At 43.4% G+C, this 27984-nt stretch overlaps 1 protein-coding gene across 2 annotated transcripts in view; it reads left to right on the forward strand.

Annotated features, from left to right (window-relative positions):
* The window catches only part of LOC149449322 (uncharacterized), a 58654-nt gene that overhangs the window by 21106 nt on the left and 9564 nt on the right, over positions 1 to 27984 (forward strand). For both annotated transcript variants that reach the window (XM_089693400.1, XM_089693401.1), the window contains exons 4-9: positions 5316 to 5423; positions 10977 to 11051; positions 11143 to 11247; positions 12303 to 12440; positions 18010 to 18189; positions 20084 to 20296. In XM_089693400.1, the coding sequence (XP_089549526.1) occupies positions 5316 to 5423; positions 10977 to 11051; positions 11143 to 11247; positions 12303 to 12440; positions 18010 to 18189; positions 20084 to 20296 (819 nt within the window). The remainder of the gene's footprint in view (positions 1 to 5315; positions 5424 to 10976; positions 11052 to 11142; positions 11248 to 12302; positions 12441 to 18009; positions 18190 to 20083; positions 20297 to 27984) is intronic.

The following is a 27984-nucleotide window of genomic DNA, read 5'->3' on the forward strand; positions in this document are numbered from 1 at the left end:
AGACAGAAATAAAAACCTGGCAGGTGTTCTAATCCACCTCCACACTATCCAAAGCTATAAAAAGCTTTGACTTTAGGCTCCATTCTCACTTGTGTGATTTTAAAATCGTACGATTTTCGTTGCAACTTTACAGTGCGATTTAGTGTGAATTTGGATGAGTACAACTTTTGCTTTGACCAGGGATGATTGGATGTGCTGTACAAAGTTGCATGTATAACATTCAGGTACAACTTTCATGTGACTTTTGGAGGGTTTACCTTGAAGTCTATTGCCCTCAAGTTGCATGAAAGTTGGACCAAAGTAGTGCAGGAACTACTTTCAAGTCGCTGCGACTTGAAACTTGAAGCCGCACAGATATGAATGGTACTCATTGGGAAACATAAACTGCAACTTTTGGACCCCAAAGTCCCATAATAAGTCACACACGTGTGAATGGGCTCTTAGTTATGCTTTATTCTCTACTTTTGGATCCACATACAGTGAGGAACAGAAGTATTTGAACACCCTGCGATTTTGCAAGTTCTCCCACTTAGAAATCATGGAGGGGTCTGAAATTCACATTGTAGGTGCATTCCCACTCTGAGAGACAGAATTTAAAAACAAAAATTCAGGAAATCACATTGTATGATTTTTAAAGAATTTTATTTGTCTTACACTGCTGAACATAAGTATTTGAACACCTGAGAAACAGAATTCTGGCTCTCAAAGACCTGTTACTGTGCCTTTAAAAAGTCCACCTCTACTCCACTCATTAATCTAACTTGGTAGCACCTGTCTGAGCTCTTTAAAGACACCTGTCCACCCCACAGTCAGTCAGACGCCAACTACTACCATGGGCAACACCAAAGAGCTGTCAAAAGACATCAGAGACAAAATTGTGGACCTCCACAAGGCTGGAAAGGGCTACGGGGCAATTGCCAAGCAGCTTGGTGAAAATAGATCAACTGTTGGAGCAATTGTTAGAAAATGGAAGAGGCTAAAGACGACTGTCGGTCTCCCTTGGACTGGGGCTCCATGCAAGATCTCACCTCGTGGCGTATCACTGATGATAAGAAAGGTGAGGAATCAGCCCAGAACTACAAGGGAGGAGCTGGTCAATGACATGAAGAGAGCTGGGACCACAGTTTCAAAGGTCACTGTCAGTAGAACACTACTCCGTCATGGTTTCAAATCATGCATTGCATGGAAGGTTCCCCTGCTCAAGTCATCACATGTCCAGGCCCGTCTGAAGTTTGCCAATGACCCTCTGGATGATCCAGAGGAGGCATGGGAGAAAGTCATGTGGTCAGATGAGACCAAAGTAGAACTTTTTGGTCTAAACTTCACTCGTCGTGTTTGGAGGAAAAAGGATGAGTTGCATCCCAGGAACACCATCCCTACTGTGAAGCATGGGGGTGGTAACATCATGCTTTGGCGGTGCTTTTCTGCGAAGGGGACAGGACGACTGCACTGTATTAAGGAGAGGATGAATGGGGCCATTTATTGTGAGATTTTGAGCAACAACCTCCTTCCCTCAGTCAGAGCATTGAAGATGGGTCATGGCTGGGTCTTTCAACATGACAACGACCTGAAGTATACAGCCAGGATAACCAAGGAGTGGCTCCGTAAGAAGCATATCAAGGTTCTGGATTGGCCTAGTCAGTCTCAAGACCTAAATCCAATAGAACATCTTTGGAGGGAGCTGAAACTCCGTGTTGCTCAGCGACAGCCCCGAAACCTGACAGATCTAGAGGAGATCTGTGTGGAGGAGTGGGCCAAAATCCCTGTTGCAGTGTGTGCAAACCTGGTCAAGAACTACAGGAAACGTTTGACCTCTGTAATTGCAAACAAAGGCTTCTGTACCAAATATTAACACTGATTTTCTCAGGTGTTCAAATACTTATGTTCAGCAGTGCAAGACAAATACATTCTTTAAAAATCATACAATGTGATTTCCTGAATTTTTAATTCTGTCTCTCAGAGTGGGAATGCACCTACAATGTGAATTTCAGACCCCTCCGTGATTTCTAAGTGGGAGAACTTGCAAAATTGCAGGGTGTTCAAATACTTCTGTTCCTCACTGTATATCTACGAACCATTTTTTTTTTTTTTTTTTTTTTTTTTTTTTATTTACACATCTGAAGACTGTTTTAGGCCTCATTGACAGGGACAATACTGATCCATACACCCGTATCCTGATCCGTGCATCAGACCCGCATGGAGGTACACTCTAGGATGTGCTTGGGGATCGGTGCAGGTCCGGCAGCTGTGCCTTCATTTATTTGAACAGGCTGCCTGCAGGATACCTGTGTATCTTGAGCGGGTGAAGATGGCCCTTTGCATGGGTGTACTGATCAGTGCCTGTGTAAATGAGGCCTAAAGTCTATCTTGAAGCCGAATTCTGACTTTTTGAATTTAGAAATGTGAACAGCTATAATTTTGTCATCCTATAGGCTAGGAAGAGCACAGCTAAGCCTTGAAAGGCGGGGGCAAGGCTCACACTGAAGCTGTTAATATAGTAATAATTAATGAGGTTAACTTGCTATTAGCAGTACAATGAACTCAGCGACGGCGCGCTATTGTTCACAGGCATGCCAATCGTCTGATGCTTGTAAATTGACGACTGATGTGGAAAAGGTTGCTGACCCCTACTGTAAATAATAAAATATAATATTGTTGCAGCAGTTTAGCGTATTTATCTACACTACTTGGCATTCATAGTACAATTTAATTTCCTGCTAAACCGTTTTTTGTATCTTTTATGGTTTGCGCTCCAATGCCCAGGGGCTGTGTAAGACCCCGAGATATTATCCGAGCTGATGGAGGCAGCTTGTTTAATGCACTTCCCTGCTCCCTGAGGATGGTCTGTGTGCCATGAGAAGATTATAGCATGTGTTAAACAACACTTCTGGGATTTGTTTAATCGTTAAGAATGACTTTAGCAAATAATAAGACACCGCACATAGCACCGTGCTTGACGGATGGGCTTTAGTTGAGCTTAGTCCCTGGAACCATTATGGTTGGAATTTCTCTTATTTTGTTTATATCACGTGACTATTTTTTATTAAATCTAAACCAGTGGCCTCCAAACTGCGGCTTTTATCCTTGGGGTAATATTTCATGCCATGACACCAAGGAAGGGTCATAATTCCTCCCAATGACACCAAAAGTGGGGCACAGTTCCTCCCAGAGACACCAATGATAGGGCATGACTCTTCCCACCCAATGAGACCAATGATGGGCACAATTCCTCTCACTGGCACCAAAGATGGGGCATTGTTTACTCCCACTGATGCCAGGACATTTTCTACTTCCAATGACCACAGTCCACCCCCCCCCCCCTAAAGTCGGAAGGTCAGTAAACTCGCCCTTTTTGTATAGAAAGTTTGGAGACCCCTGATCTAAACCATGACATGTGTTGCCAAATAATGATCTGGACCACCAGCTGAACTTTTCAGAGCTTCTGTACAAAATAGGACGTAGAAATGTCTCTCCTTATGCCAGTTTGCCCAGATTCTGCCATTTTGATGAAGCTGCAAATCAAAGATCAGTTCTCATGGCCCTGTAAATATTTGTATGCAACATGTGGATGTGGAAGGGATTTTAGCTGCATTGTTTAAAATGGCTGTTGGTGTCCCCCCAATTCAGCTTGGAAAAATTGAATTGAGGCATTTGGAGCAGTGTAGGCCTAAAACTTGTCAAGGGATGGTTTTTGGAGCAGTATAGTTCTGAAATTTGCCAGAGAGAAGCTTATGAAGAAGTATAGTCCAAAAATATTCTGGATAGAGGCATATGGGACAGTGTAGGCCTTCAAATGGCCGATGTGGAGCTCATGGAAGAGTGTAGGCCTAAAACATGTCAAGAGCAGGCTTATGGAGCAAGGTTGCCTAAAACTTTCTAGAGAGGCATAGCAGTGTAGTCCAAAAATTTCCTGGAGAGAGGCATATGAAGCAGTGTGGTCTAACCCTTGCCGGTAAAAAGAAGAGCTCTCGAAGAAGTATAATCCTAAACATGATGGGTAGGGACATATGGAACAGTGTAGGATTAAAACCTGGCAGAAAGAAGCATATGGAGCCATGTAGGCTAAACGCTTGTTGGTGGAAAAAGCTCTTAGGGAAGTATAGTCCTAAAACTTTGCTAGAAAGGGGCATATAGTGCAGTGTAGGTCTAAACTTGCCAGTGTGAAGCTCATGGAGCATTGTTGATCTAATACCTGCAAAGGGCAGGCTAATGGAGCAATGTAGGATAAAAAATAAGTAGAACCAGTCTTATAGATCAATGTAGTCCTAAAACTTGCTGGAGAGAGGCACATGAAACTGTGTAGTCCTAAAATTAGTGAGAGAGGCATATGGAGCAGTATAGTTCTAAAACTTGCCACTGTAAAGCTCATGGAGCAGTGAAGGCCCAGAATTTGGCAGTGAAAGGTTGATGGAACAGTATAGGTCTAAAACTCGCTAGTACAAGTATTGGGGAGCAGCGCAGGCCCAAAAATCTCCAACATATGAATGGAAGGGAATTGTTCTAAAGTTGCCTACAGAAGCCAAATGCTTTCTTTAATTTTTTTTAACTCCTCCTAGAGACGTGATTTAAAGTTTAGCTATGGCCAGCTCCATCAGCTTTTAAAGAAGCATTGGGGTTTCCAAGGCTGTGTACAGAGTGAAGATACTTTACTTCATAGCATTCCTCCCAACGTTTGAGGAACACTTCAGGAGGAGAGCAACCTGGACCATGCGTAGCATGCTTCAGCGAAAGGTGGGAGTGGTTAAATTCTGATGGTTGGGAGGGACTAATCTGGCATTCCCTGGGGGCCTCAACCGATACCCCCTTTAGCTGCAGAGGCAGCACCTGGGGTATACAAATGCCGTGGCCATGTGCTGTGCTTCTGCATGAATTATACCCCCTATTGAACGGTACCCATTCAGATGAGTGGTGCTGCGCTGCAACCTTCCTGCAACTGTGTGCAATACACGCGGTTTCGGCATGCTAGTAAGGGGTTGAAGAAGATAGTAAGGGGGCAATACAACACCCCCTTACCGCCTGTCAAATGAAGAACAACCTGGATCTGTGAGATGCTGGGATTTCAATGAAATATCAGGAAGGCCGCGCCCATTCTGGGACGGTTAGGATGTATGCTTATAGGGTGTTGGAAGAGAACCCCTTTCAGGAGTGTGCAGCTCAAACAGGGAGAAGCCGGAGCAGGATGGCACAGGCCCTGCAACCAGCAAAGAGACATCCCAAATGGTAGACACAAGACCAGTGGCTCATCCCACTCACCATTGTACTGTAAAGGAAACATCAACTTTGGGTGGACTGACCTCTGAATCTCTTTCTTTCAGGCGTGCAGAACACAAGTCTCTGGTTTCCATCGTATCCGGGACACATTAAAATGGCTTCAGACCCAGCTAAAAGCTTCTCAAGATGGTGGAACTCTTTCTAATCACCAGGTAATGCCAAGTTACTACAATATTTTTGAGTACTGGAAAGTTTTTTTTTTTTTTTTTTTTTGGGTATCTCTTTATTTGTGGAAGGAGATGACATGCGTGCACGCAACCCCCAATGCTACAATAAACTATATAGTATTTTGAGTAATTTCTGCCTAGTTTGCTGCACATTAGTACACATTTTATGATTATTTACCTCTATACTGTATATTTACTGTTTGTTTCATTAATAGGATGGCGGCCTTCCTTTACTAATCTAGTCCAACAATGGTCTCATGACACCATGACTCATGAACCTTGCAGGTGTAATAAGAGGTTGACATACCTGAAAGATGTGTTTTTATATAAGTGGATGGGTGTTCCTCTTGGAGCACAGATGTATTTATATATCGCATACCAATGATTATGAACATTTGACTTGTACAGCCTGGGGCTCTGCACTGCTTTATTGAACAAAGTAAGAATGTATAAAGCTCATAGATCATCTTTGTGAACCGAACACTAAGAAACTGAATCTGTGAACAGTGCTGCTGTTTTTAGTGCTGAGTCGCCTACATGGTACATTGGATAAGTGTATGATCACCGCATGGTACAGCATGGAACTAAAACTGTAGATTGGAGCTTGTACATCAAACACATGAAATACAATCATTTTAACACTCCAGGCAGATATGAGACACAAATTTATGTGTAAGTATCTGTATTTGACCAGGTATTCGCCTATTTACCGCTTCCTGACCGTCCTATAGCAGAAATACTGCTACAGGGCAGCACGGGTGTGCAAAATCACATGTGTGTGTGTGTGTGTGTGTATATATACGTGATTTAGCATTTTTGCGTAGGGGGCGCGCGTGAGCCCCACCACCACTCGCGGCTGTCAATCATCGGGTTCCAGCTGGTAATTACTCGCGTGCACCCGGTGATTTCCAGTGAACGGGAAGAACTGTTTTGTTTACTAACCAGCCTCCTCCCTGTCAGCTTGGGCACATTGCTCTGGATGGCTTAAAGATACAATGTTATCTGATTTACGACGATCACTGACAGGAAGGAGGACAGTTTTGTTTACTAACAGTCGTCCTCCCTGTCAGCTTGGGCATACTGCTCTGGATGGCTGTGCACAGCCATCCAGAGCAGTGTGCTTACAGTGCAACACACACACCGCCCCCCTAGTAAAATACTCACTGCACATAGTTAAACCTTTGATCGCCCCTCATGTTGACCCCTTCTTGCCCAGTGCCATTAGTAGAGTGTCAGTGCTTTTTTTTTTTTTTTTTTTTTTTTTTTTTATTATAGCACTGAACGATGTATTGGTCTCACTGGGGATGTCAGTGACTCCAAGTCAGTTCCCCCCCAGTGTCAGATTGTCCGCCACAGTCCTGCTATAGGTCGCTGATTGCCTCCATTACTAGTAAAAATAAAAAAAATCCCAGTGTATATATACCACCATTTGTAAATGCTACAACTTTCAGGTAAACCAATTAATTTACACGTATTGGGTTTTTTTTTTAGCAAAGACATGTCACAGAATACATTTTGGCGTAAATTTGACGAAATTTGATTTTTTAAATTTTTTTTTTACTGGACATGTTTAATAACAAAGTCAAAAATATTGTTTTTTTTTTCTCAAAATTGTTGGTCCTTTTTTTTTTTTTTGTATAGCGCAAAAAATGGACACACAGGCGATCAAATACCACCGAAAGAAAGCTCAATTTGTGGGAAAAGAGGTCATAAATTTCATTTGGGTGCAGCGTTGCATGACCACACAATTGTCAGTTAAAGTAACGCATCGCTGTAACACAAAAAATGGCCTGGTCAGCAGGGTGGGGGTGGGGGGGTAAATCCTCAGGAGGGCAAGTGGTTGAAGTGATTTGTAGTGTCATCAGCCATTTGTTTTACAGGTTGGTGTGCCTAGACGAGCAATCACCTAATACCACAAAAATATAAATAAATCTGTACAGAAAACAGCAGCATTCACTGATACCAGGACACATGAACTTCAAAACTATACATACAAAAAAAATGTGTTGAGTTGTTTCTTTTAAAAAAAAAAAACCCACAAAGTAACACTCATTACCACCTCTTGAATAAACACATATATACACGTATGTAACTTTTGTAATTCCACAAAGTACTAAAGTGACATTTAAACAGTTTGCAATAGCACCGCTCATCCGAGCAGGCCTGATGACGTCACCCTTGGGCTCTGCCTAATGTGTTTTGTCACAAGGGACGTCATCCAGGGCCGCTGGAGTGGCACTACTCTGATGCCCCTGGATGAGGGCCCTTGTGATGAAATGTGTTGGGTGGAGCCAAGCAGTGACATCATCACGGCTGCTCGAATGAGTGGTGCTATTGCGAAATGCTTGAATCTGCCTTATGTTTTGTGAGTACTAAATAACTGTTGTTTTGATGTACTGCACTATGGAGTTTCTCTTATAATTCCTCTGTGTGCTACTGAGCTATGCTGCAAGCTACCACTGGCAAACGAGGTGAAGGAGAGATCCATCCAGCCAGGATCTGAGTGGTTCTTTATAAAGTGCTGCTAGACCTCTTATACAGTGAGGTCTAGGCTTCTGGTAAGTTGCCGTGTGTGTAGGTGTTTGCCGGAGCACTGCAGTTTTCTGTGGTGCTGATGGAGCACTGAAGCATTCATTGTGGTGTTAGCGATAACACTTGTTTCTCACATTAATGGGACTTTTATGTCACTTTTTTTTTTACCATGTGGGATTGCACAAATTGTATATGTTTATATATGTGTTTATTCAAGAGGTGGTAATGGCTATCACTTTATATAGTTTTGTGCTGTTTATTAAAAAAAAAAAAAATCTTTTTGTATATATGTAGCACCCTCCTAGTTAGCTAAGGGGAACTAGCTGATTATTTTTCAGTCAGAAGGGCTGGGTTGCAGCTTTGGCAATAGTCAGCTGGGTCAAATTCAGGCCAGGGCAGAGAGGCTCTGCAGATCAGTTCCTTGATACCTTCCCCTGCTCTGAAATCTTGGAGAAGATTCTAAGAGCAGTGGGCAGGGGTGAAGAGGGGCTGGTCTTCATGCTTAAGGGACTCTGGCCGGTCCACAAGCCGGCATAGGACCAGAGCAGCCCTTAAGTATGACGGAGCCTGTTCAGCAGAAGAAGAGTTTGGGTGGAAGATGTGAGGAAAGTTGAGATGCAGGAGCCTAGGAGGGGACCCAGTGGTAAGGGGCCTACCTACAGGCAGGAAGCTGAAAAAAAGAATCGCTGAGCCTCACTGGCCCCCAGAGCGAGAACCACCTGTAGAGCCAGGAAAGGAGCCAGCCTGAAGGCAGCCACCTACCTAAACCAGCTCACAGGACAGAGACTGAGTGAGTAATCCTACACCCCCTGGGCCAGTTAAGAGGGAGAGAGCACTCTGGTGGGAAACCTGATTTAGCTCCTTACCTGTTTCATCTTAAAGTGGCAGGCACTGGGTTCCCTTGCCCAGGGATTCATCCAGGCAAGTGGATAAGAAGAGGATAATCTGGGGAGGTACACCAGGAGAGGTTGGAGAGCTCTCCAAGAAGAGTTTCTGCTCTGTAAAGACTTGTACATAGTTGATAAGGAGTTTGTTCTCACTGTTCTTTTTGCATACCATACACCCTTTACCCCAGCCAAGTTCAATACCCCTTAATAAAACCTAAAACCAAACTCAAGGACTGTTTACTGACTCTGAATGCATGTGTGGAAGAAAAATGTGTGTTGCCTGACTGTGCAGGACAACAGGGGGACCCAAAAACTCAGCAACTCCTAAGGGAGTAGTGCTACATATAATCACCTAAGATTAAATGTCAGAGCTCAGTAATTTTCCATAAAACCATAGCTGTATGCTAAGACATAGTAGTCGTTAGTCCAAGACAGGCCCCGTTAACTTCTATCTGAGTAGACCTGGTCTGTGTTGGCTATGATTTAAAGGATCAGTCCATCCAAAACTTATATTTCAGTGTTTGAGAGATGTTGGGGAGTAAACACCTGTGTTTTCATTGTCTCTGTTCAGTGTCCCATTTTTCAGGGACTCTATTAGTAAGATCTTCGTGCTGAGTCCCTAGTCATTGCATCTGCTGTGCCCGTTATGAAGAACTTCCACCACTCCTGCTATATATTAATTTTATATGCTGGAGAATGTAACAGGATGAGCTCGTACCCACAGGTGGGCAGAAACACCCAAATCTCCCAGGTGAAGAGAAGAAACTTAAATTATGCAGATCTCAATGATAGAGTATCCAAGACATGTAAGAAGCCAGTCCACCACCATAACTAAATATCACTGTTGGGTGGATGACCCTTATGGTGTCAAGCAATGGAACCAACAACAGGCCACCATTACATTGTCCAACTTTAAAGGACAGATCTGACAGCAATAAAGAAAGTCTGACATAATCGCATCATAACTCTGGACAAAATTATGCATTTGCGGCAGCCAGATCCCACATTTTTATTATACAAAACCTTCAAGGCTTCAAAGGCCCGTGTGCATGACCTGGAAAAATGATCAAACCCAGGAACTCCTGAAAAATTACTTTTCAACTTAAAGCTCAATTTCAGCTTGGGAGAGAAAACAAAACGCAACTCTTCGAAATAAGAGCAGCTCCAGATGCTATATTCCCCTCCTATTCGATACCGTCTCCTGCATACTTACCTTTTCACTGATGTGAATTATCACTTCTCATCCAGGTTTGATGCCTAGGATGTCAAGGGCCCGATCCCTGTCCTGGACTCATAGGGAATGTCGTAGAGAGCGGCGCCACATTATTACATGCCACCGCTCTCTGCACCATTTAGCATTTGTCCATCATTTGGATGAAGATAGAGATGACTTCACTGGAGGTAAGTATGAAGGGTTTGTGTGTGTTGGGAGGGAGGCAAACAAATAGGGGAATCAAAGCTTGCGGTTAGCCCTTTAGGGAAACTTGTAAAGATTGAAATGCAGAAACTGCTGCCTTTTGTTGGCTTGTTTTTGAGGGAACAAATTCAAAGGCAGCCATTTTTCTCTATACCAGTCTTTTCTGACCTTTCTAACTTAAAGGAACCCTTGAAATAACAGTCAGATCTCAGGAAACATCAGAAATAATTACTAGATCTACAACTCGGGGTACATTAACCATGGTGGTCAATGGGTAGAATGCTTCTTACATTGGTTGTCAATGGGAAAAATTGTCCTCTATACAGATAGAAGAAAATAAATTATACATGTCATTTGTTACATGTCCGACAGATTAGAAATTGTTCCTTGCCCAAGGAACCCCTAACAATCTCTGGAGAAACCTTAGGGTTGCATAGAACCCAGGTTGAGAAAAGCTAACCTATAGAATACTGATGCAGATAAAATATGCAGGTCACGGGCTCCAAATTCACCATAGTCACATACTTATCTTGGGCCAGTGACTCACAAAGTAGCAACACAAGGATGAGCATGAAGGCCAAAGAGCCTGTTCCATTACTGTTGGCAGTGGCACCTCCCAAGATATATTTCCAGACAGGTTCACTAGAGAATTCATATTTTTTTACAGGTTTTTAATATAGTATTTTTTTTTTGGCCGTTTAGGACTACTCATCAGAACAGCAGGATTTGGTGCGGGAGCTCATCAGAACTCTGAAGTTTAAGGAAGAACTCTTGGAGGTGAGTATGAGTGGTTGGTGGCCTGAGATCTTTGGGAAGTATCCAATAAAATAACATAATAAGACAATACTAAGCAAATTTTTGCCTTCAGGACTGTCTAACCTTGCTGCTGACACTGCCGGTGGCCTGTGATCCAAACGGGGACCTCATCGCAGATTTTGTGGAGGAGCTGAGAGTGAGGGAAGAGCAGACAAAGGTGACCCTTGGTGATGTCATGATCACATCATGTGATTCCATTTGTGATAATGCTTCATTTTTAGACTTGTTCCTCAAATGCGTTTACTGGAAGATCATTAAGGCATAAACCTCAAACAGAACTTGTTGCCAGACCATTCATTTCAATAAGATTGTATGTGCATTTCACATATTTTATGCATAGTATTTACCTGTTAAAGCCTCCCTTGTGTAGACATCCACATGCCCTGGGACTTCTGCAGGGCTCCACCATCTTGGTTGTAATGTCAGCAGCCCCAGATGATTCAGAGCTGTCACTTAAGTGACACTCTGTAGTATTTGCTGTCACTCCTGTCCCCTCATCTACCTAATAGGTCATGTAGGGAATCCTAGATTGTAAGCTTGAAAGAGCAGGGCCCTTGACCCCCTCGTGTTTTGTTTTGTTAATGTATTGTCTCATGTTCTGTCCCCCACTATAATGTACAGCGCTGAGCAAACCTTTTAGCGCTATATAAATACTGTATAATAATAATGTAGGGAAGGTGATGAAAGGAAGAGCTGGACCAGCACAGACCGTAATTAGTTCATACTAGAAGAGGAGAGGGCTGTGCTAGAATATGGTCTAGTCAATTTTTCAAATGCACATTGCAAGTGAATAACAAATATTTTAGGGAAAACGCTGCAAGTGAGCATCTAAAATACAAGACAAGTTTTTTTTTTTTTCGTTTTTTGTTTTTTTCTCTCTCCAGCTACTTTTATGTCCTCTAGCCCTCTCTAAGACTGCAAAACCAGGAGGGTGACACCACTTTCTCTGCCAGCAGTAGAAAATACAGCTCAGTCACTTCCCCGCCCCTCGCCTGCTGATTGGATAATGGAAGAACATGAACCCTGTCCTGTAAGCACATGTGCATGTAGTACAACCTGATTGGCTCCTAGTGAGGCCCCACCCTCTATCAGAGTGCTGCTGTGCAGGGGAGGTGATACCAAGACAGATTTAAGTACTTATAGTGACATTAGCTTGTTGATGAATGTGAATCTTGATTTCTCTTCCACTGACACCATTACCAATCTCTGCAGAAAGAAGGGGAGGAGTTAGCTGAAAACAAGCGCCAAAGAGATGCAGAATCTGAACGTTTACAGGAAGAGATGAGAGCGAGAGAGGAGGACATAATGCGGCTGACGAAGGTTCTGCGGGAGAATCAGGACACTATCACAGTGAGTCCAATATTTACTAAACCAGCCAGTTGTAAACCTCTGTGTCTGCCTATTGGCGGAGAGCATGTGATTTTCCCCTGTGTTGTTGGACTGCCAGCCATAGTAAGCTAGGGACAATTGGTAAACATTGGGAAGTCTTTTTCATTGGCTTATTAGGTGATTGGATGGTGGAGGTGCATAAGGAAGGTTTGGGGAAAGCTTTGGTCCCCTTTAAAGCCCAACTCCAGACAACTAAATCTATCCCTTGCAGCGGGGCTGTCAACTGCTTGTTTTGGTCTAGGGCACAGGTGTCAAACTGGCGGCCCTCCAGCTGTTGCCAAATTACAAGTCCCATGAGGCATTGCAAGATTGACAGTTACAAGCATGACTCCCAAAGGTAGAGGCATAATGGGACTTGTAGTTTCGCAACAGCTGGAGGGCCGCCAGTTTGACACCCCTGGTCTATGGGGAAACAAAGAAGAGATTTACTTGCCCAATCCTCCTCTCCTCCCAACAGTTTCTTCTGTCTCACACTGCAGCGTTCTAGGGTTTTGACATCAAGACCAAAGTGGGGTCCATAGCCCTGCATTAGACATGATGAGGGACAGTTCACTGCCAGAGCGCCATTTGTTTGGGGAGTAGAGGACCAGGTGAGTAACTGTTTCTCCTAGACAAAAAAAAATCGTAACCCTTGCCTTGCCCCACTGCACGGGATACTTTTTTTTTTTTTTTTTTTCTTAGCTGCCCAAAGTTAGGCTTTAAGGGAATGTCACAAAAGTATTCTATTCGGGACCTGAGATCAGATGGATCACTTATTCCACCAGATCCATCTCCCTTGTCTGTGAGCACACTGCAAATGGTAGGAGCTGTTTAAGAGGCCGTGTGGAAGCAATACCAGGAAGATGCGTGCGGACTGTAATAGACTGGGTGTTGAAACAAACATATTCGTGCAAAATGAACCGTACTCTGTATGCACTTTTTGTGTTATACCTAAGATTAAATGTATTTTTAGCAAACACCAGATGGACCGGCAATACAGCATGCTGGGCCTTAATAGCATTTAGGAAAGCTTTTCTCTGTGTGATCAGTATTCTTAGACATTTAAAACTGCAGATGTCTTTTCAGAAATGACCAAAGGCTTTTCTATTGTTCATGTAACCCTTAAGGTATCTGCCGCAAATGAAAACGTATGAACTTGGCAATGTGCGCATATTCTAGACTGGCTATAAATGACCCAATCTCCTGATTACATCGACCATCGTGACACTTGGGTGAAGGATCGGGCGGCTTAGGGCTAGACTAGGGGGGATAAGTAAAGCTTTTAATTACTGAAGCATTCACTATCACTTGTAGAAAAATAAAGTGGACTGAACAATTCAAGTCCAACAAGATACAGGACTTTATTGGCTCAACATGGGAGACGAAACGTATACATTCACTGGCCGCTTTATCAGGTATACCTTGCTAGTGCCAAGATAATATCCCCCACACCATTACACCACCAGCCTGAACCATTGATACAAGGCAGGGTGGATCCATGCTTTCATGTTTATGCCAAATTCTGACCCTACCATCTGAATGTCGCAGCAACCAGTCTGCCCATTCTCCTCTGTCCTCTGACATCAGCAAGGCATTTTCATCCACACAGCTGCCGCTCACTGGATATTTTCTTTTTTTCGGACCATTCTCCGTAAACCCTAGAGAGGGTTGTGCATGAAAAACCCAGTAGATCAGCAGTTTTTTTTAAATACTCAGACCAGCCTTCTGGCACCAACAACCATTCCACATTCAAAGTCACTTAAATCCTCTTTCTTCCCCATTCTGATGCTCGGTTTGAACTTCAGTAAGTCATCTTCACCATATCTAGATGCCTAAATGCATTGAGTTGCTGCCATGTGATTGGCTGATTAGCAATTTGTGTTACCAAGCAACTGAACAAGTGTACCTAATAAAGTGGCCAGTGAGTGTATATAAAACATAGTAAATGTTGTTATTCACATTTAAAATGGATTAAAACAGTGGAAATATTGGAAGTGCTCAATATAGGAATTAACAGTTACATGTACAATACAATAATCAGCATGATTGCAATGATTGTAGACTTCTGGTTATCAAGGTCAACACTTTTCGCCAAAATATCTGGCTTCTTCAGGACCCAATATGACGTAACACCACACTGATTGAAGCCCTTACGTCATATGGGGTCCTGAAGGAGCTAGATATTTTGGTGAAACATTGGGGGTCATATGATTCTGGCAAGCCACCCTCTGTTGTACACCAAGGTGCTGTGTGGTTTATCATTAAGACGTTTGGAGGTTGGTATCCACATCTTTCACGTCTCTCATAATAATAAAAGAACCACTGAATTCACAGTGTTTGGCTTCCTTTTGGATTTATTTTTTCATTTTGCGGTGACACATAAGAGTTTGATATATTGGCATTGCACTATTGTATTGCAAATACATTTGAATTTATCCTAGTGCTGCACTATTTTGTGATTTTGATGAAACACATTGACCTTTGTGACCTTTACAGCCGTAAGTCTACAATAATCGCATTCATGCTCATGTATTGTACATGTAATTGTTCATTCCTATAATGAGCACTTCCATTATTTAGAACATGACATCAATCTCTATCCCTGCCAGTTTATAGGATTATTAAGGGCATTCCCTCCTTTTATTTCCATTGTTTTTTTAATCCATTTTGAATATGAACAATAAAATTGACTATGTTTTATACATATAAGTCATGTCCCATGTTCGGCCAATAAAATCCAGTATCTTGTATGTTGGACTTGAATTGTTCAGTCCACTTTATTTTTCTAAAGTTTGTTGGATGTGGGAGATGAATAGTCGCATAATCACTTGTAATATCTAAGGTTTTCATTTATCAAGTCGTGGTATAGCCAGTCGTAGCTGGTCACATTCAACTGGTCTGTTGAAGACATTCATAGCTTCCCAAACCACTTCTTCCATTCTAATGAATGTCAAGTCGTGGTACAGCCAGTCGTAGCTGGTCACATTCAACTGGTCTGTTGAAGACATTCATAGCTTCCCAAACCACTTCTTCAGTTCTAATGAATGTCAGGCAAATGGCTCAGCATTTACTGTATATCCACACAGGACACAGACACCTTACGCAATGTCCATCATATAAAAGCATGGTGCTACCACCCATGGACTTTATATAAGTTATAGGGATTGTTTCTCTTGTGCCAAGACCACAGCTGTTGAGACATACATCAAAACAGAGAGGTCGGCACCCAGATATTCAATGCTTATAAAATCATCTTTATTACAACCCCTTTAAGAACAAAAGGATCCAACACCCAAAAGATTGAATACGTGTCTCTGCCCTTACGGGTCAGTCAGGGCTATGGCTAAGGCCCATAAAGGCAGAAAGGCGTCATCTTTGGTTTATTGGATCCTTTTGTTCCTAAACGCATAATAAAGAAGATTTTATAAGCATTGAATATCTAGGTGCCGACCTTTCTCTATTTGTACAGACACCTTAACTACTTCAATTCTGGGCCAATTCTGACACTTCTCACATACATGTAAAAATCGTCATGTTTTTTCTGGAAAATTACTTAGAATCCCCAAACATTATATATTTTAAAGAAGAGGCCCTAAAAAATAAAATGGTGGGTGTTGCAATTTTTTATGTTATATGGTGTTTGGGCAGTGGTTTTTCAAATGCAAATTTTTGGGATAAAATTATATTTTAGTGAACACATTATAATACCCAATTTTTGGGGGGTAAAATATAACAGATTATGTTATGCCAAATAAATGCCTAAAATGTCATGATTTAAAATTGTATATGCTCACAGAAAGGCGCCAAACAAAGGTGCCTAAAAATCACCATTCGTGATACTTTACAGATTACCAGTTTAGGGCTTCACATGAGATGTGGTGCTAGAATTGTTGCTCTCACTCTGACATTTGCAACAATACCTCATGTATGGTGCAATCACAGACTTGTGTATGTGTTCCCATTTGTGCGTGAGCATGGTGGAACGGGGCGCTTTAATATTTTTTTTTTATAATATTTTTTATATTTAAAACTCTTTTTTACACTGTCCCACAAATTTTTTTTTTTTTTTTTTAGCAACTTTATTTTTATCACAAGGGGTGGATAACATCCCTTTGTGATAGCATGGGCTGGCACAGATCAGTCTGATCGGCTGGTTTTTGGGTTGGTAACAGGCCATGTGTATTTATTACAAGTACCTATATAGTGCCATCAAATTATTCAGCAATATATATATATTACATTCACATCAGTCCCTAATGCTCAAGGAGCTTACACTCTAAGGTACCAGTAAACAAAGAACCAAAGCTGGAAGTGAAAAAATCCTCATCACTTCCGATTTCTGATTTCACAGAGAGGGAGGAGCAACAACCGTTCCTCTCTTTGTGTTCACTGATGGAGATGGAGCAGTCCCAGGCTCCCCAATGTGACAGGAAAGGCGTGGGGGGAGGTGACTGAGTGGCTATATAGCCACTGAATTTCTTCTACATGAAACCGCATCGCTGACTGGAAATTTTGATACCGGGTCGATGCCTGCACTTTAACCCCAGAACATCATATGACAACCACCCAGGGGGAAGTGGTTAATTCAACCACCATGGAGTGTCAAGGTAGATGTGAAAGGACACCAAGTACTGCTAAGTATAGTTTAACACTAAAGTGGAACTAAATGCCCCATATATCTCCCCTCCATTGATCCAGTGTTGACAAGGTCCCTCGCCAGCACTGGCTTCTTCTCTCCAGCTTCGTCAGGATGGTGGGTCTTTGGCAGTCTTGATTGGCCAGCTCAGCAACCGCATGCACAGGAGTTCATTCATCCTGGCACTGAGCTGAGGCTGTAAACTGAACTGTGCGTACATTTTACAGAAGACTACAAACAGGCAGGTTACATAGTTAGTCTGGCTGAAAAAGGACAAAAGTCCACCCAGTTCAACCATAAAAAAAAAAAAAGTTATAAACCTATATCAACAGTTGATCTAGATAGGCAGGTAAATTTGCTTTTATTGCAGAATAATTATAGTATGTGTCTTCTGCTCACAACTTTTTACATGTTAGTTTTACGTTTCCATATATCTAGATCTGCTGCATTTATTAATATAATATCTGGTGATCCTGCCATGAAAGTCCTTGTTAAAGCACCTCCTGTTATGCAGTGACCGCTGTCTTCCAATCATTCTCCTGCATTGTCACCCTGTCACATGCACACATGGTAGAGACGCACATTGCACAGGTACGATCCGCTTTTTGTCACTATTAGGAATCCAGACCAGAGCAATGTTAAGCAGCCATTGCTGGAGAGAGTGCATGTAGACAGGAAGTGGCTGAAGAGAGGCTGAAGGAGATCAGCAGCACTGAGTTGGAAAAAGGATGAAAAAAGGCGAACACCATTATTATGTGAAAAAATGGTAGTTGTCTGATACCTAGTGCTTTAGAAAACTAAATGTTATCTAGTTTGGGTTTACCTCTACTGCAATTAGGACATAGTCGCGTCACGTAGTATTGTTTGGACCAGATCCTAATCTGTGCTCAGTGATGATTGTTCTCCTTTCTCAAGGCTCTGCGTGACATCCTGGGGGAAAAGGACTTCACTATCCAACATCTGGAGGTGGCACTGGACTCTGCTATCCGCTCAGCTGAATCCCAGGACACCCTACGCCTGGCCGCTCTGCGGGAGAAGGATGCCCTGATCGCAGCGGTACAAGGCGCGCTGAGCAGCAGCAACCAGGATGTGGAGGTGAGTAGATTGAACACAACATGTGGGCTTCTTGGTGACTTTATAGTCAGCACTGTGGCCTTGCAGCTCTGGGGTCCAGATTTCAATCCCCAGTAGAGACATTGACCACATGGAATCTGTGTGTCCCAAATGGGGTCTGCGTTGTATCTTTATGAGGATGCTGGGAAAATAGATTGACCTTTCGGGTCAGAGATTGCTGTGAAGTGTTCATTGTACTCTATAAAGTGATTTTGTTTCATAGTAATAGCTAATCGTTTTTTTTTTTCCTTTTTAAGCACTGCAAACAGGAAAAAGGTTATAGGATCTATACATAGCTTCACGTCAGCTCTGGAAGGTTTTACCCGCTTCGTGACCAGGCCATATTTGCTATTCAGCACTGCGCTATTTTAACTGGTAATTGCGCGGTCATTCAACACTGTACCCAAAGGAAATATCATTTGTTTTCATACAAACAGAGCTTTCTTTTGGTGGTAGTTGATCACCGGTGGTTTTTTTTATTTGTTATATAGATTAAAAAAAAAAAGACTGAAAATTTTGAAAAAAAAACAAATATTTTTTACTTTCTGGTATAACACCTATCCAATAAAAAAAAAATTTAAAAAATCAAGTTTGCTCATGAATTTAGGCCAAAATTTATTCTGCTACAAGTATATATTAATTGGTTTACGTGAAAGTCTTAGCATCCACAAACAATGGTGTATATATAGTGGAATTTGTATTTATTTTTATATACTGTAACGGCGGTGAATAGTGACTTTTATTGGGACTGTGTGGTGGGCAATCTGACACTGACTGACATTGGGTGGGAACTGACTAACTAACTTCCACTGACATCTCCAGTGACATTATTACAGTGATCAGCAGGGGCGGACTGACCATTTGGAAACTAGGGCACTGCCCGGGATCAGTAGGGGGCCCCATGAGATGCCCCTGGTACCTTTTTTTTTTCATTGGCTTTTTTGAGTTTGGGCAAGGACACAGGGGCCCCATGATCCCCTATTGCCTGGGGGCCCCATGAGTTGTCAGTCCACCCCTGGTGATCAGTGATAATACTATACACTGTCACTGTACTAATGACACTGGCTGGGAAGGGGTTAACTTGTCGGGTAACCAAGGGGTTAAAGGTGCGCCTAACAAGTGTTAATGTGTTAATTTGTGTGCTGATTTTTACTAAATATCTCTGTTTCTTCTCCCTGCTTTGCAGGGAGAAGAGACAGAGATCATTCTCTCTGTATAGAGCTCTGTGTTGATTGTCAACACAGGGATCTGGGCTATGGTTGGACACAGCCGATCAGAAAGTCCCAGCCATGAATCTTTGGCTGGGACCTGCTGACAAACTCCCACTGTGTACAATCACCAGCAGGAGTCGGTGCGTGTGCCCTGTACACGGAAACAGGCACAGCAGCATAAAAGTATGTCATTGTGCCTGTATGGGGCGCCCGTCCACAGTATATTGCAGGGGGCAGTCTGCAAGTGGTTATAGTGAACCTTGACTGAGAAAAATATGAAATCTGCTTTTGCTGGCTTCTGAAGATGCTTCTTGACTGATGTTGGCTTCAAAACTTGATAAAGTGACCCAGATCAGAACTCTAAACAAGTTTGCAGATCAGAAGTTTGCAGTCCATGATATAGGAATTAATGCCTGTAGATCAGCACATCAGGATGTGAGGGAAGCAGTAAAGGTTCCACACCAATGGTGATCGAGTCATGAGTGTTTTATTAATCAACCACTGAGAGAGCCAACTCGTTTTGGGGTCCACACGCTCCCGTTTCAGCATGACAGCCAGGTAACTAGTATCTTCAGATGCAAGGGAAGCTTCCTTCTCACATCCCTACAGGTTTCCTTGGATGTTTTCTTGCTTGGTGTCCATATTGTCTCTTGTCTCCATCACAGGCTCTAGCAGACTCCCTGCTGTCTCAAGGACTGGATGACTTTGGCGGCTCTCTCCCCGGTCTCTCTGCTCCTAACCCTCTTCTGTCCCAGCTACAAGAGAAGGGTCGCCTCCTGTCTCAGGCCCACACGGAGAACCAGAAGCAGGGTGTCCAGCACCAGCGTGACATCCAGGATCTACTGAACGCTCTGAACGAATGCCAGACGCTTCTCCAGGTCAGTACAGTGTGGCCGAAAATACTCCATTCCTGATATTCTATCTACCATTCTGATAAAACCAGCTGAGATATGGTGCCCATACCAGGGTTTCCAACCGTTCATAAATTTGTGGACAGTTTGTAAATTTCAGGCAAGTTACAAGCTGTCCGTAAATGTCCGTTACAGATAGCGGCTGCCTGTATTAAAAAAAAAAAAAATGTCTTGGGTCGGCTACGGAACTGCACATGTGTGGTTCTGAAGCCACCCAGCTGGACTCGGCTGCGCTCAGCCAGGGGAGGGGAGGGGGCAGACCAATAGCGCAGCCAGTGATGTTGTGGCACCTTTTACAAATAACCTGGCAGAACTGGATTGGGGCGGGTCAAGCACGGCATGAGAGCAAGGATGGAATCAGATCTACTTCACCGGTGCTGCCGCCCTACTGCCGATCCTCTTCCCGGCTACAGTAGAGGTGCTGCTCCATCCTCTGCCATTCTGCCTGACTGCTGTGCCCTCCAGTGCAATCTCAGAGCCGAAAGAATGCAAATGTAGAATCCAAACACACACGTTTCTGCGTTAAAAATGGCTGTGTGTATAAGTGGGTGCTGCAGTGACCATCGGCTGGAACCGAACAAAGTCAGCAAGGAAAAAATGTCACCAGCACACCAAGGATCACCAATATGGGTCCAAGGGTTTTAATAGATCACATAGTTACAGCAAGGCAACGTTTCGGTGTCTCGCAGGACCCCTTCATCAGGCATGTGGTCATAACCTTTGGACCCATATTGGTGATCCTTGGTGTGTTGGTGACATTTTTTCAGAGCTGAAAGAATGACACCAGTGCAGCAGCATGGTGCTGGCTCCGCAATGACAGAGGACACGCACACCCACGCTGAGAAGAGGGACACAATTCAACGGCTTGAATTTAGGCCAAATTAGTAAGAATCGGCTGAATTTCAAGCTGTCTATGGCCAACTTAAATCTAAGAATAGAACAAGAATACAAATCCTTTGGCAATCAAAACCGCCCCATATACTCTTTAGCTGGGTAGGAAACCTCGGCACTCCAGCTGTTGTGGAACTTCAAGTCCCATGAAGAACTGCAGGTCTTGACACACACAGGCATGATGGGATTTGTAGTTTCACCACAGCTGGAATGCTGAGGTTGCCTACCCTGCTCTATAGGCTCAATTCTCAAAGTTAACAGACCGGGATAAAGATCTTTATTTGCAAGGTGAGTTATTTTCAGATCAGTGAGATCTATAAATAAATCACATGGCTAAAAAAAGATCCTTATGCTTACATTTTTGTGAATTTAGCTGTTTGCTGTAAGCTGCATCCTTTTGAATATTGGCTCACTCACAAACTGCCTGGATTCTAGTTACAAATGTCTGCCTTTGTCTCAGCAACAGGTTCACTTTAAACTGTAGAAATGTTGACGAGAGTCCTGCGTGTGTGTCGCTGGGCGTTCGGATTGCCGGGAGCGCCGGGCAGCTGCGATTCTGTGAAGGCTTTTCACAAGCGACTGACTTCTGAGAGAATTTCACATGGTTCAGTAGTTGTATTGTGCCCGTTGCAGTGGTGGAGCTGTGTGCGATGAGCGAGGGGCCCATTCCATTGTCACTCTACCAGGATGACATTCCAGAATTATATAACCCATCATTCTGCCTTTTACAGACTTTTCTTTGAAGTTCATTTACAAAACTGATTCAAGAGGCTCGATTCATAAAGCACCAGGATAAGGATACTGATTTATATTAAAAAAAAAAAAGTGACAGTTGTTCCCAGCTGAGAGCAATGAAATTTGAAAATGACAGTCATATGACCGAAGATCTGTATCCTTGTGTTTTAAAGCTTTGTGAATTGAGTGCAAAGGGTCTATTTTATTACTATCACCTAATAAGTTCTAGCAATCAAAATTAGCCTCTCCTCATTTCTTTTCCTTTTTTTTGTTTACAAACGATTTTATTGTACATGAGTAGACAGCAAAACAGCACATTTTAAAAGTGATATTGTCAGCAAAAACAAGGCACTTTTGAAAAGTACAATACATAAAAGTATATTAACATAACAAAGAAGATAAGAAAAAAAGAGAGGAAGTTACGAGTGCATGAGGTACGTAAACGACAGAGTAGGTTAAGTGATACATCCGTCAACAGTATATGCTAGCCAACCCCTACTGGGGATGTTATTAAGCATGCAATAAGTGTCTGCAATCTCTCCAAGACTTCCATTTTTTATCGTATAAGTGCATCTTATCTAGTAGGGTATAATAAATGCGTTCCATAAGCATTACAGCATCAATTCTGTGTAAAACGGAGTCCAAGGGTACAACATTGGACCTCCAATGTAGGGCAATAGACCATAAAGTGGCAATACATAATGTATGTATCAATCTCAGATTGGCATCAGAGACCCCTGGGATATGGGCCCCCAATAAACAGGTCTGCATGGACAATCGTATCGGGGTACCCGACAGTGAGGCAGCCACTTCAGAAATCCTACGCCAGATCAAGGATATAGTCGGGCAATCCCAAAATATATGAACCAAAGTACCTGTGCAGTCGCAGCCACGAAAACATAGAGGGGACGTTTGTGGAAACAATACATGTAGTCTTGACGGGGTATAATACCATCTGGTTAGAACTTTAAGGGCCGTCTCACGAACCGAAAGAGATCTAGAGCTTTTGCATATATTATCCACCATGGAATCCCAATCCTCATCTGAAAAAGTGATGCCACAATCCTCCTCCCATTTTCGTCTGTACAAAGGGGGAGCATGAAAAAGACAGATCAAAAATTGGTGCTAAAGATCTGAGATAAGACCCCTACCCCTGGGAGAATCACGGCTGATACGTTCAAAAAAGGAAAAGCCTCTCCTCATTTCTTGACTCGGATTGGACTGAATTTGGAGATACACTATATTGCCAAAAGTATTGGTCGGCCGCCCTTTACACACACATGACCTTTAATGCCATCCCAGTCTTTGTCCGTAGGGTTCAATATTGAGTTGGTCCTGCCCTTTGCATCTATAACAGCTTCAACTCTTCTGGGAAGGCCGTCCAACAGGTTTAGGAGGGTGTCTATGGGAAGGTTTTACCATTCTTCCAGAAGTACATTTGTGAGGTCAGGCACTGATGTCGGGGGAGAAGGCCTGGCTCACAGTCTCCGCTCTAATTCATCCCAAAGGTGTTCTATCGGGTTGAGGTCAGGACTCTGGGGTGGAGGAACTTGACTGGCCTGCACAAACTCACTCATCCATGTCTTTATGGACCTTGCTTTGTGCACTGACTTGGTATGTTGACGCCTTAAGAGTTCCCTTCACTGGAACTAAAGGGCCAAGCCCAACCCCTGAAAAACACCCTCACACCATAATCCCCCCTCCACCAAACTTTACACTTGGCACAATGCAGTCAGGCAAGTACCGTTCTCCTGGCAACCGCCAAACCCAGACACATCCATCGGATTGCCAGACAGAGAAGTGTGATTGGGCACTCCAAAGAACATGTCTCCACTGCTCTAGAGTCCAGTGGCGGCGTGCTTTACACCACTGCATCCGACGCTTTGCATTGCACTTGGTGATGTAAGGCTTGGATGCAGCTGCTCGGCCATGGAAACCCATTCCATGAAGCTCTCTACACACTGTTGTTGTGCTAATCTGAAGGCCACATGAAGTTTGGAGGTCTTTAGCTATTGACTCTGCAGACAGTTGGCGACTTCTGCGCATTGTGTGCTTCAGCATGCGCTGACCCCGCTCTGTCATTTTACGTGGCCTACCACTTGGTGGCTGAGTTGCTGTTCCCAGTTGCTTCCACTTTGTTATAATACCACTAACAGTTGACTGTGGAATATTTAGTAGCCAGGAAATGTCACGGATGGACTTATTGCACAGGTGGCAACCTATCACGGGACCACGCTTGGAGTCACTGAGCTCCTGAGAGCGACCCATTCTTTCACAAATGTTTGTAGAAGCAGTCTGTATGCCTAGGTGATGATTTTATACAGCTGTGGCCATGGAGGTGATTGGAACACCTGAATCCAATGATGTTGAGGGCTGGCCCAATATTTTTGTCAAACCTCCACTCTAATCTTACCCCTAGTACACTATTCAAGATGGGTCTGTGCTCGCCACCAGTATGTTTTAGGGGTTGTGGCCAAGTTGCTGACTTCCTACACGGTTTCTGGTCCTGTCCGGTGGTCCACCAATCTTGGGAAGAAGTAGGCTCCGTCATTTCTACAGCATTAGGACTTCCTAATGAGTTATATCCTAAAAATTGCCTTTTGCACATCATTGGAGAATTGTTTTTCTAAATATCAGTGGCATCACTTTGGGGGTGCAGACCACATCAGAGTGACACCCGCCACCCCTCTGTCTCACTCTCCCTCTTACCCCCCCTTTCTTACCCCCACTCTCTTTCTCTTACCCCTCTCTTTCTCTTTACCCCCCTTTCTCTCTCTCTTTCACCCCCCTTTTTCTTTCACCCCCCTTTCTCTCTCTCTCACCCCCTTTCTCTCTCACTCCCTTTCTCTCTCCCTCGCCCCCCTTTCTCTCTCCCTCACCCCCCTTTCTCTCTCCCTCGCCCCCCTTTCTCTCTCCCTCGCCCCCCTTTCTCTCTCCCACGCCCCCCTTTCTCTCTCTCTCTCTCTCTCTCTCTCACCCCCCTTTCTCTCTCACCCCCCTTTCTCTCTCACCCCCCTTTCTCTCTCACCCCCCTTTCTCTCTCACCCCCCTTTCTCTCTCACCCCCCTTTCTCTCTCACCCCCCTTTCACGTTCTCTTACTCCCCTTTCACGTTCTCTTACCCCCCTTTCACGTTCTCTTCACGCCAGTGCGGTCAGTTCCAGGGTGCTCCAGGTCCAGAAAATAAAAGCAGAACTTGCTGCATTTTTCTTGCACCGGACTCTGCTGGAATGGGGTACAGCACATAAAAAATGCTCCAAACCACAGTACAGTGAACAAAACTAGGAAAATAGAACGAACACCTTATCTGGAATGCATCCGGAAATGCATAAAAAAAAAGTACTGGAAACGCGCCAGATTGCGTTAAACGCGCATGTAAAACCATACCTGGAATGGATCTGGAGTCTGTTTTTGTGGTGTGGGCTGGCTGCAAAAATCTGGAAGAGACAGCTGACCCCTGATATTGTGCCCAACCTGTTGCATTGAGAGGGGGAGGGGGTGTTAAAAAAATAAATAAATAAAAAAAAGGGGGGGGTTCCTTTTGCAATTTATTTTTATATATATATATTAGAGGGGGTTCCTATTAAAACTTCATTCTAATCTGCTTATAGTATGCCTTCTCTTGTTTCTCTGTTTCCCCTCATCAGCATGCTGATGAAATTATTAAATAAATACTTTTACTTTTCTTGACATACCTTATTTTAAATTCAGTGGCCTTATCACTGGATCTCTGTTGTTCTCTATGAAATGCAGGCAGATCGTGGCTGATGGGAGGAGACAGCAGTGTGGTGCGCATAGCCTCCTGAAAAATTATATCACCCTGCCTCCTCTTGGGAGGAGGTAAAAAAATATAAAAATTCCTCGATGGGTGGGTGTCAGCCTGGAGCAGTGGACATTCCTAGGCGGGCTGCTTTTGCATACAGAGCACACAAGGTGACACCCACTTGTGAGGCTAAGTCTCCATGATTGAAGAACTGAGTGAAGAAGAGAGAAGCTCCCAGTGTGCAGTGAAATCAGAGTAATCAGAAGAAATCCAAATATCAGAGGCATGCACATAGGAGGGTCTTACAAAGGTAAAGATGGGCAGCTAATGGTGCATACTGCTGGAACAGAAGTGAACCAGGCTCACTTTAACTGTAAAGAAGGTCGGCCACGTGCTATGAAGTTGTCTTGAGGGTTTTTTTGTTGTTTGTTTTTTGGTTTTTTTTTTTGTACTTTGAACAGAGGTCTCGGTTTTCATGGATTTGCAGACAATTTTATTGATTTCTTTTGCAAGCTGGCATGGATAATATTTCTGTATATTGGTAGCACACCCGTCTGTTTGTAAACTGATGGAGTGCTCTTTCGTGTGAATAATGTCAGTTCCCATGATGCACAGTCTGACCTATTGCAAATAAAATAAATAAAAGCCATAGTTAGGCTGATTTTAGCCACTGTAATGACTTTACAGCAGAACCCCATCCAAAAATAACAAGATAAAAATGAATAGCCTATTAAAATATAAATAAACATACCAGCTCTTGCTGCAACATTCACCTTCAGTCCAGATTTCCCCTGCAGTACTTTTTTTTTTTTCTGCCACTAGATGTCCTCAATCTGGTGGCCAGCATTGTTCAACCCACTTCCTCTGAGCCCAGGTCATCCTGGACCTTCCCAAGCCTGTGACTGGACAGTGAAAGGCGAAGCAGTACAGTGATGAGCTCATCTGTGTCCCTCTGATCTGTCCTCTTATCAGCATGCATCTTGTGAGCACATGAGTTGATTGGCTGCTTGTGCTCCTTTTCTCCTCTTGCGCTTCATCCCTGCTGTGTGGGGACTGCAAGAGGCTGATAACAGGTCAAATTCAGGTACTTATTTAGAAAATACATTTTTATTGATGTCTTAACCCCTTGGCGCCGGCGTCTCCTGGCCCTTTATGGGTTTCAGGAGGTGGGGTGGGGTTTTAGGGTCATGTGACCGTCGTGATTTGCCGTCATGAAAGGTCCTGATCGAAAGAGGAGATCGGGACCTTTCTGTGAGTACTGGGCATGTGTGCTGGGAGTGCGCAGGGTGCACGCTCTCAGCACGTTTTTTGTTTTTTTTTAATTGCACACAAATGTGCGGCCGTTCGGCATCTAGGCCCAGACCCCGGGAGGCCACACATTTGTGTGCAGCCGGCGTGAAGAGGTTAAGGTGTTACTAAACCCCGGACCCTGCATTCATATATATGGTCTCCCACAGTACACAGAATATGGAAATGCAATTATTTTAGTAAATATAAACCGCCAAGTACATTTTCTCTTCAGCAGTATATAGCAGTCTTGTGACTTCTGTCAGTGTCCAGCTGAGCACTGGTTAAAGCTTGTAGGAGGAGTTCTCATTTTCCCCTGATTGTCCTATGAGGCTCCGTAACCCCTGACCTTTTGTCTGGACAGTGCTGATTGGCCCTGTGCTGATCACATGCATTCTTCCAAGAAAAAAACTAATTCTAGCAATACACACCAAACTGAGCATGCGCAGCTGTTCTATCAGCAGATGGATTAGGGACAGTAGAAGGGGAGGATCAGAGAAGACAGGATCAAACAGCCTTTTTCCATAATGCAGAGGATTAACCCTTTAGGTTCCACAGTGAGTATAACAAGCATGCATTACTGCATATTGTAGAATTTTCTGATACACATATAATACTACTTTCGTGTCTATAGGCGATTTTGCTAATAATTAAAGAGCCGGCGAAGTAAGAAATAAAGTGTGATTTTACTTTATCACACAATGGCTTAAAATAACAATGTAAAGTGTATCATGAAGAGTTCCATGACGATAAAACCGAAATGTCAAGACTGAAGTTATAAAGATGTGTCACCATTATTTCCATGTCTGATTGTCCTTCATGTGCACTTCCATGTGGTGCTTGTCCTTCAGAGTCTTTAGGAAGAAACTGGACGTAGAGACAGAAGTGACTAATTCTTGTCTTGGAGAATACAACTGTTCCAGTGTGTCACTTCTGTAATGAACCATCGCATCTTCATGCCATGCCTGTGTGTGTCTTTG

Source organism: Staurois parvus, unplaced genomic scaffold (genome assembly GCF_062004578.1).
Source record: "Staurois parvus isolate SC_StPar_1 unplaced genomic scaffold, SC_StPar_1.0 ptg000631l, whole genome shotgun sequence".
NCBI classification, from domain to species: domain Eukaryota; kingdom Metazoa; phylum Chordata; class Amphibia; order Anura; family Ranidae; genus Staurois; species Staurois parvus.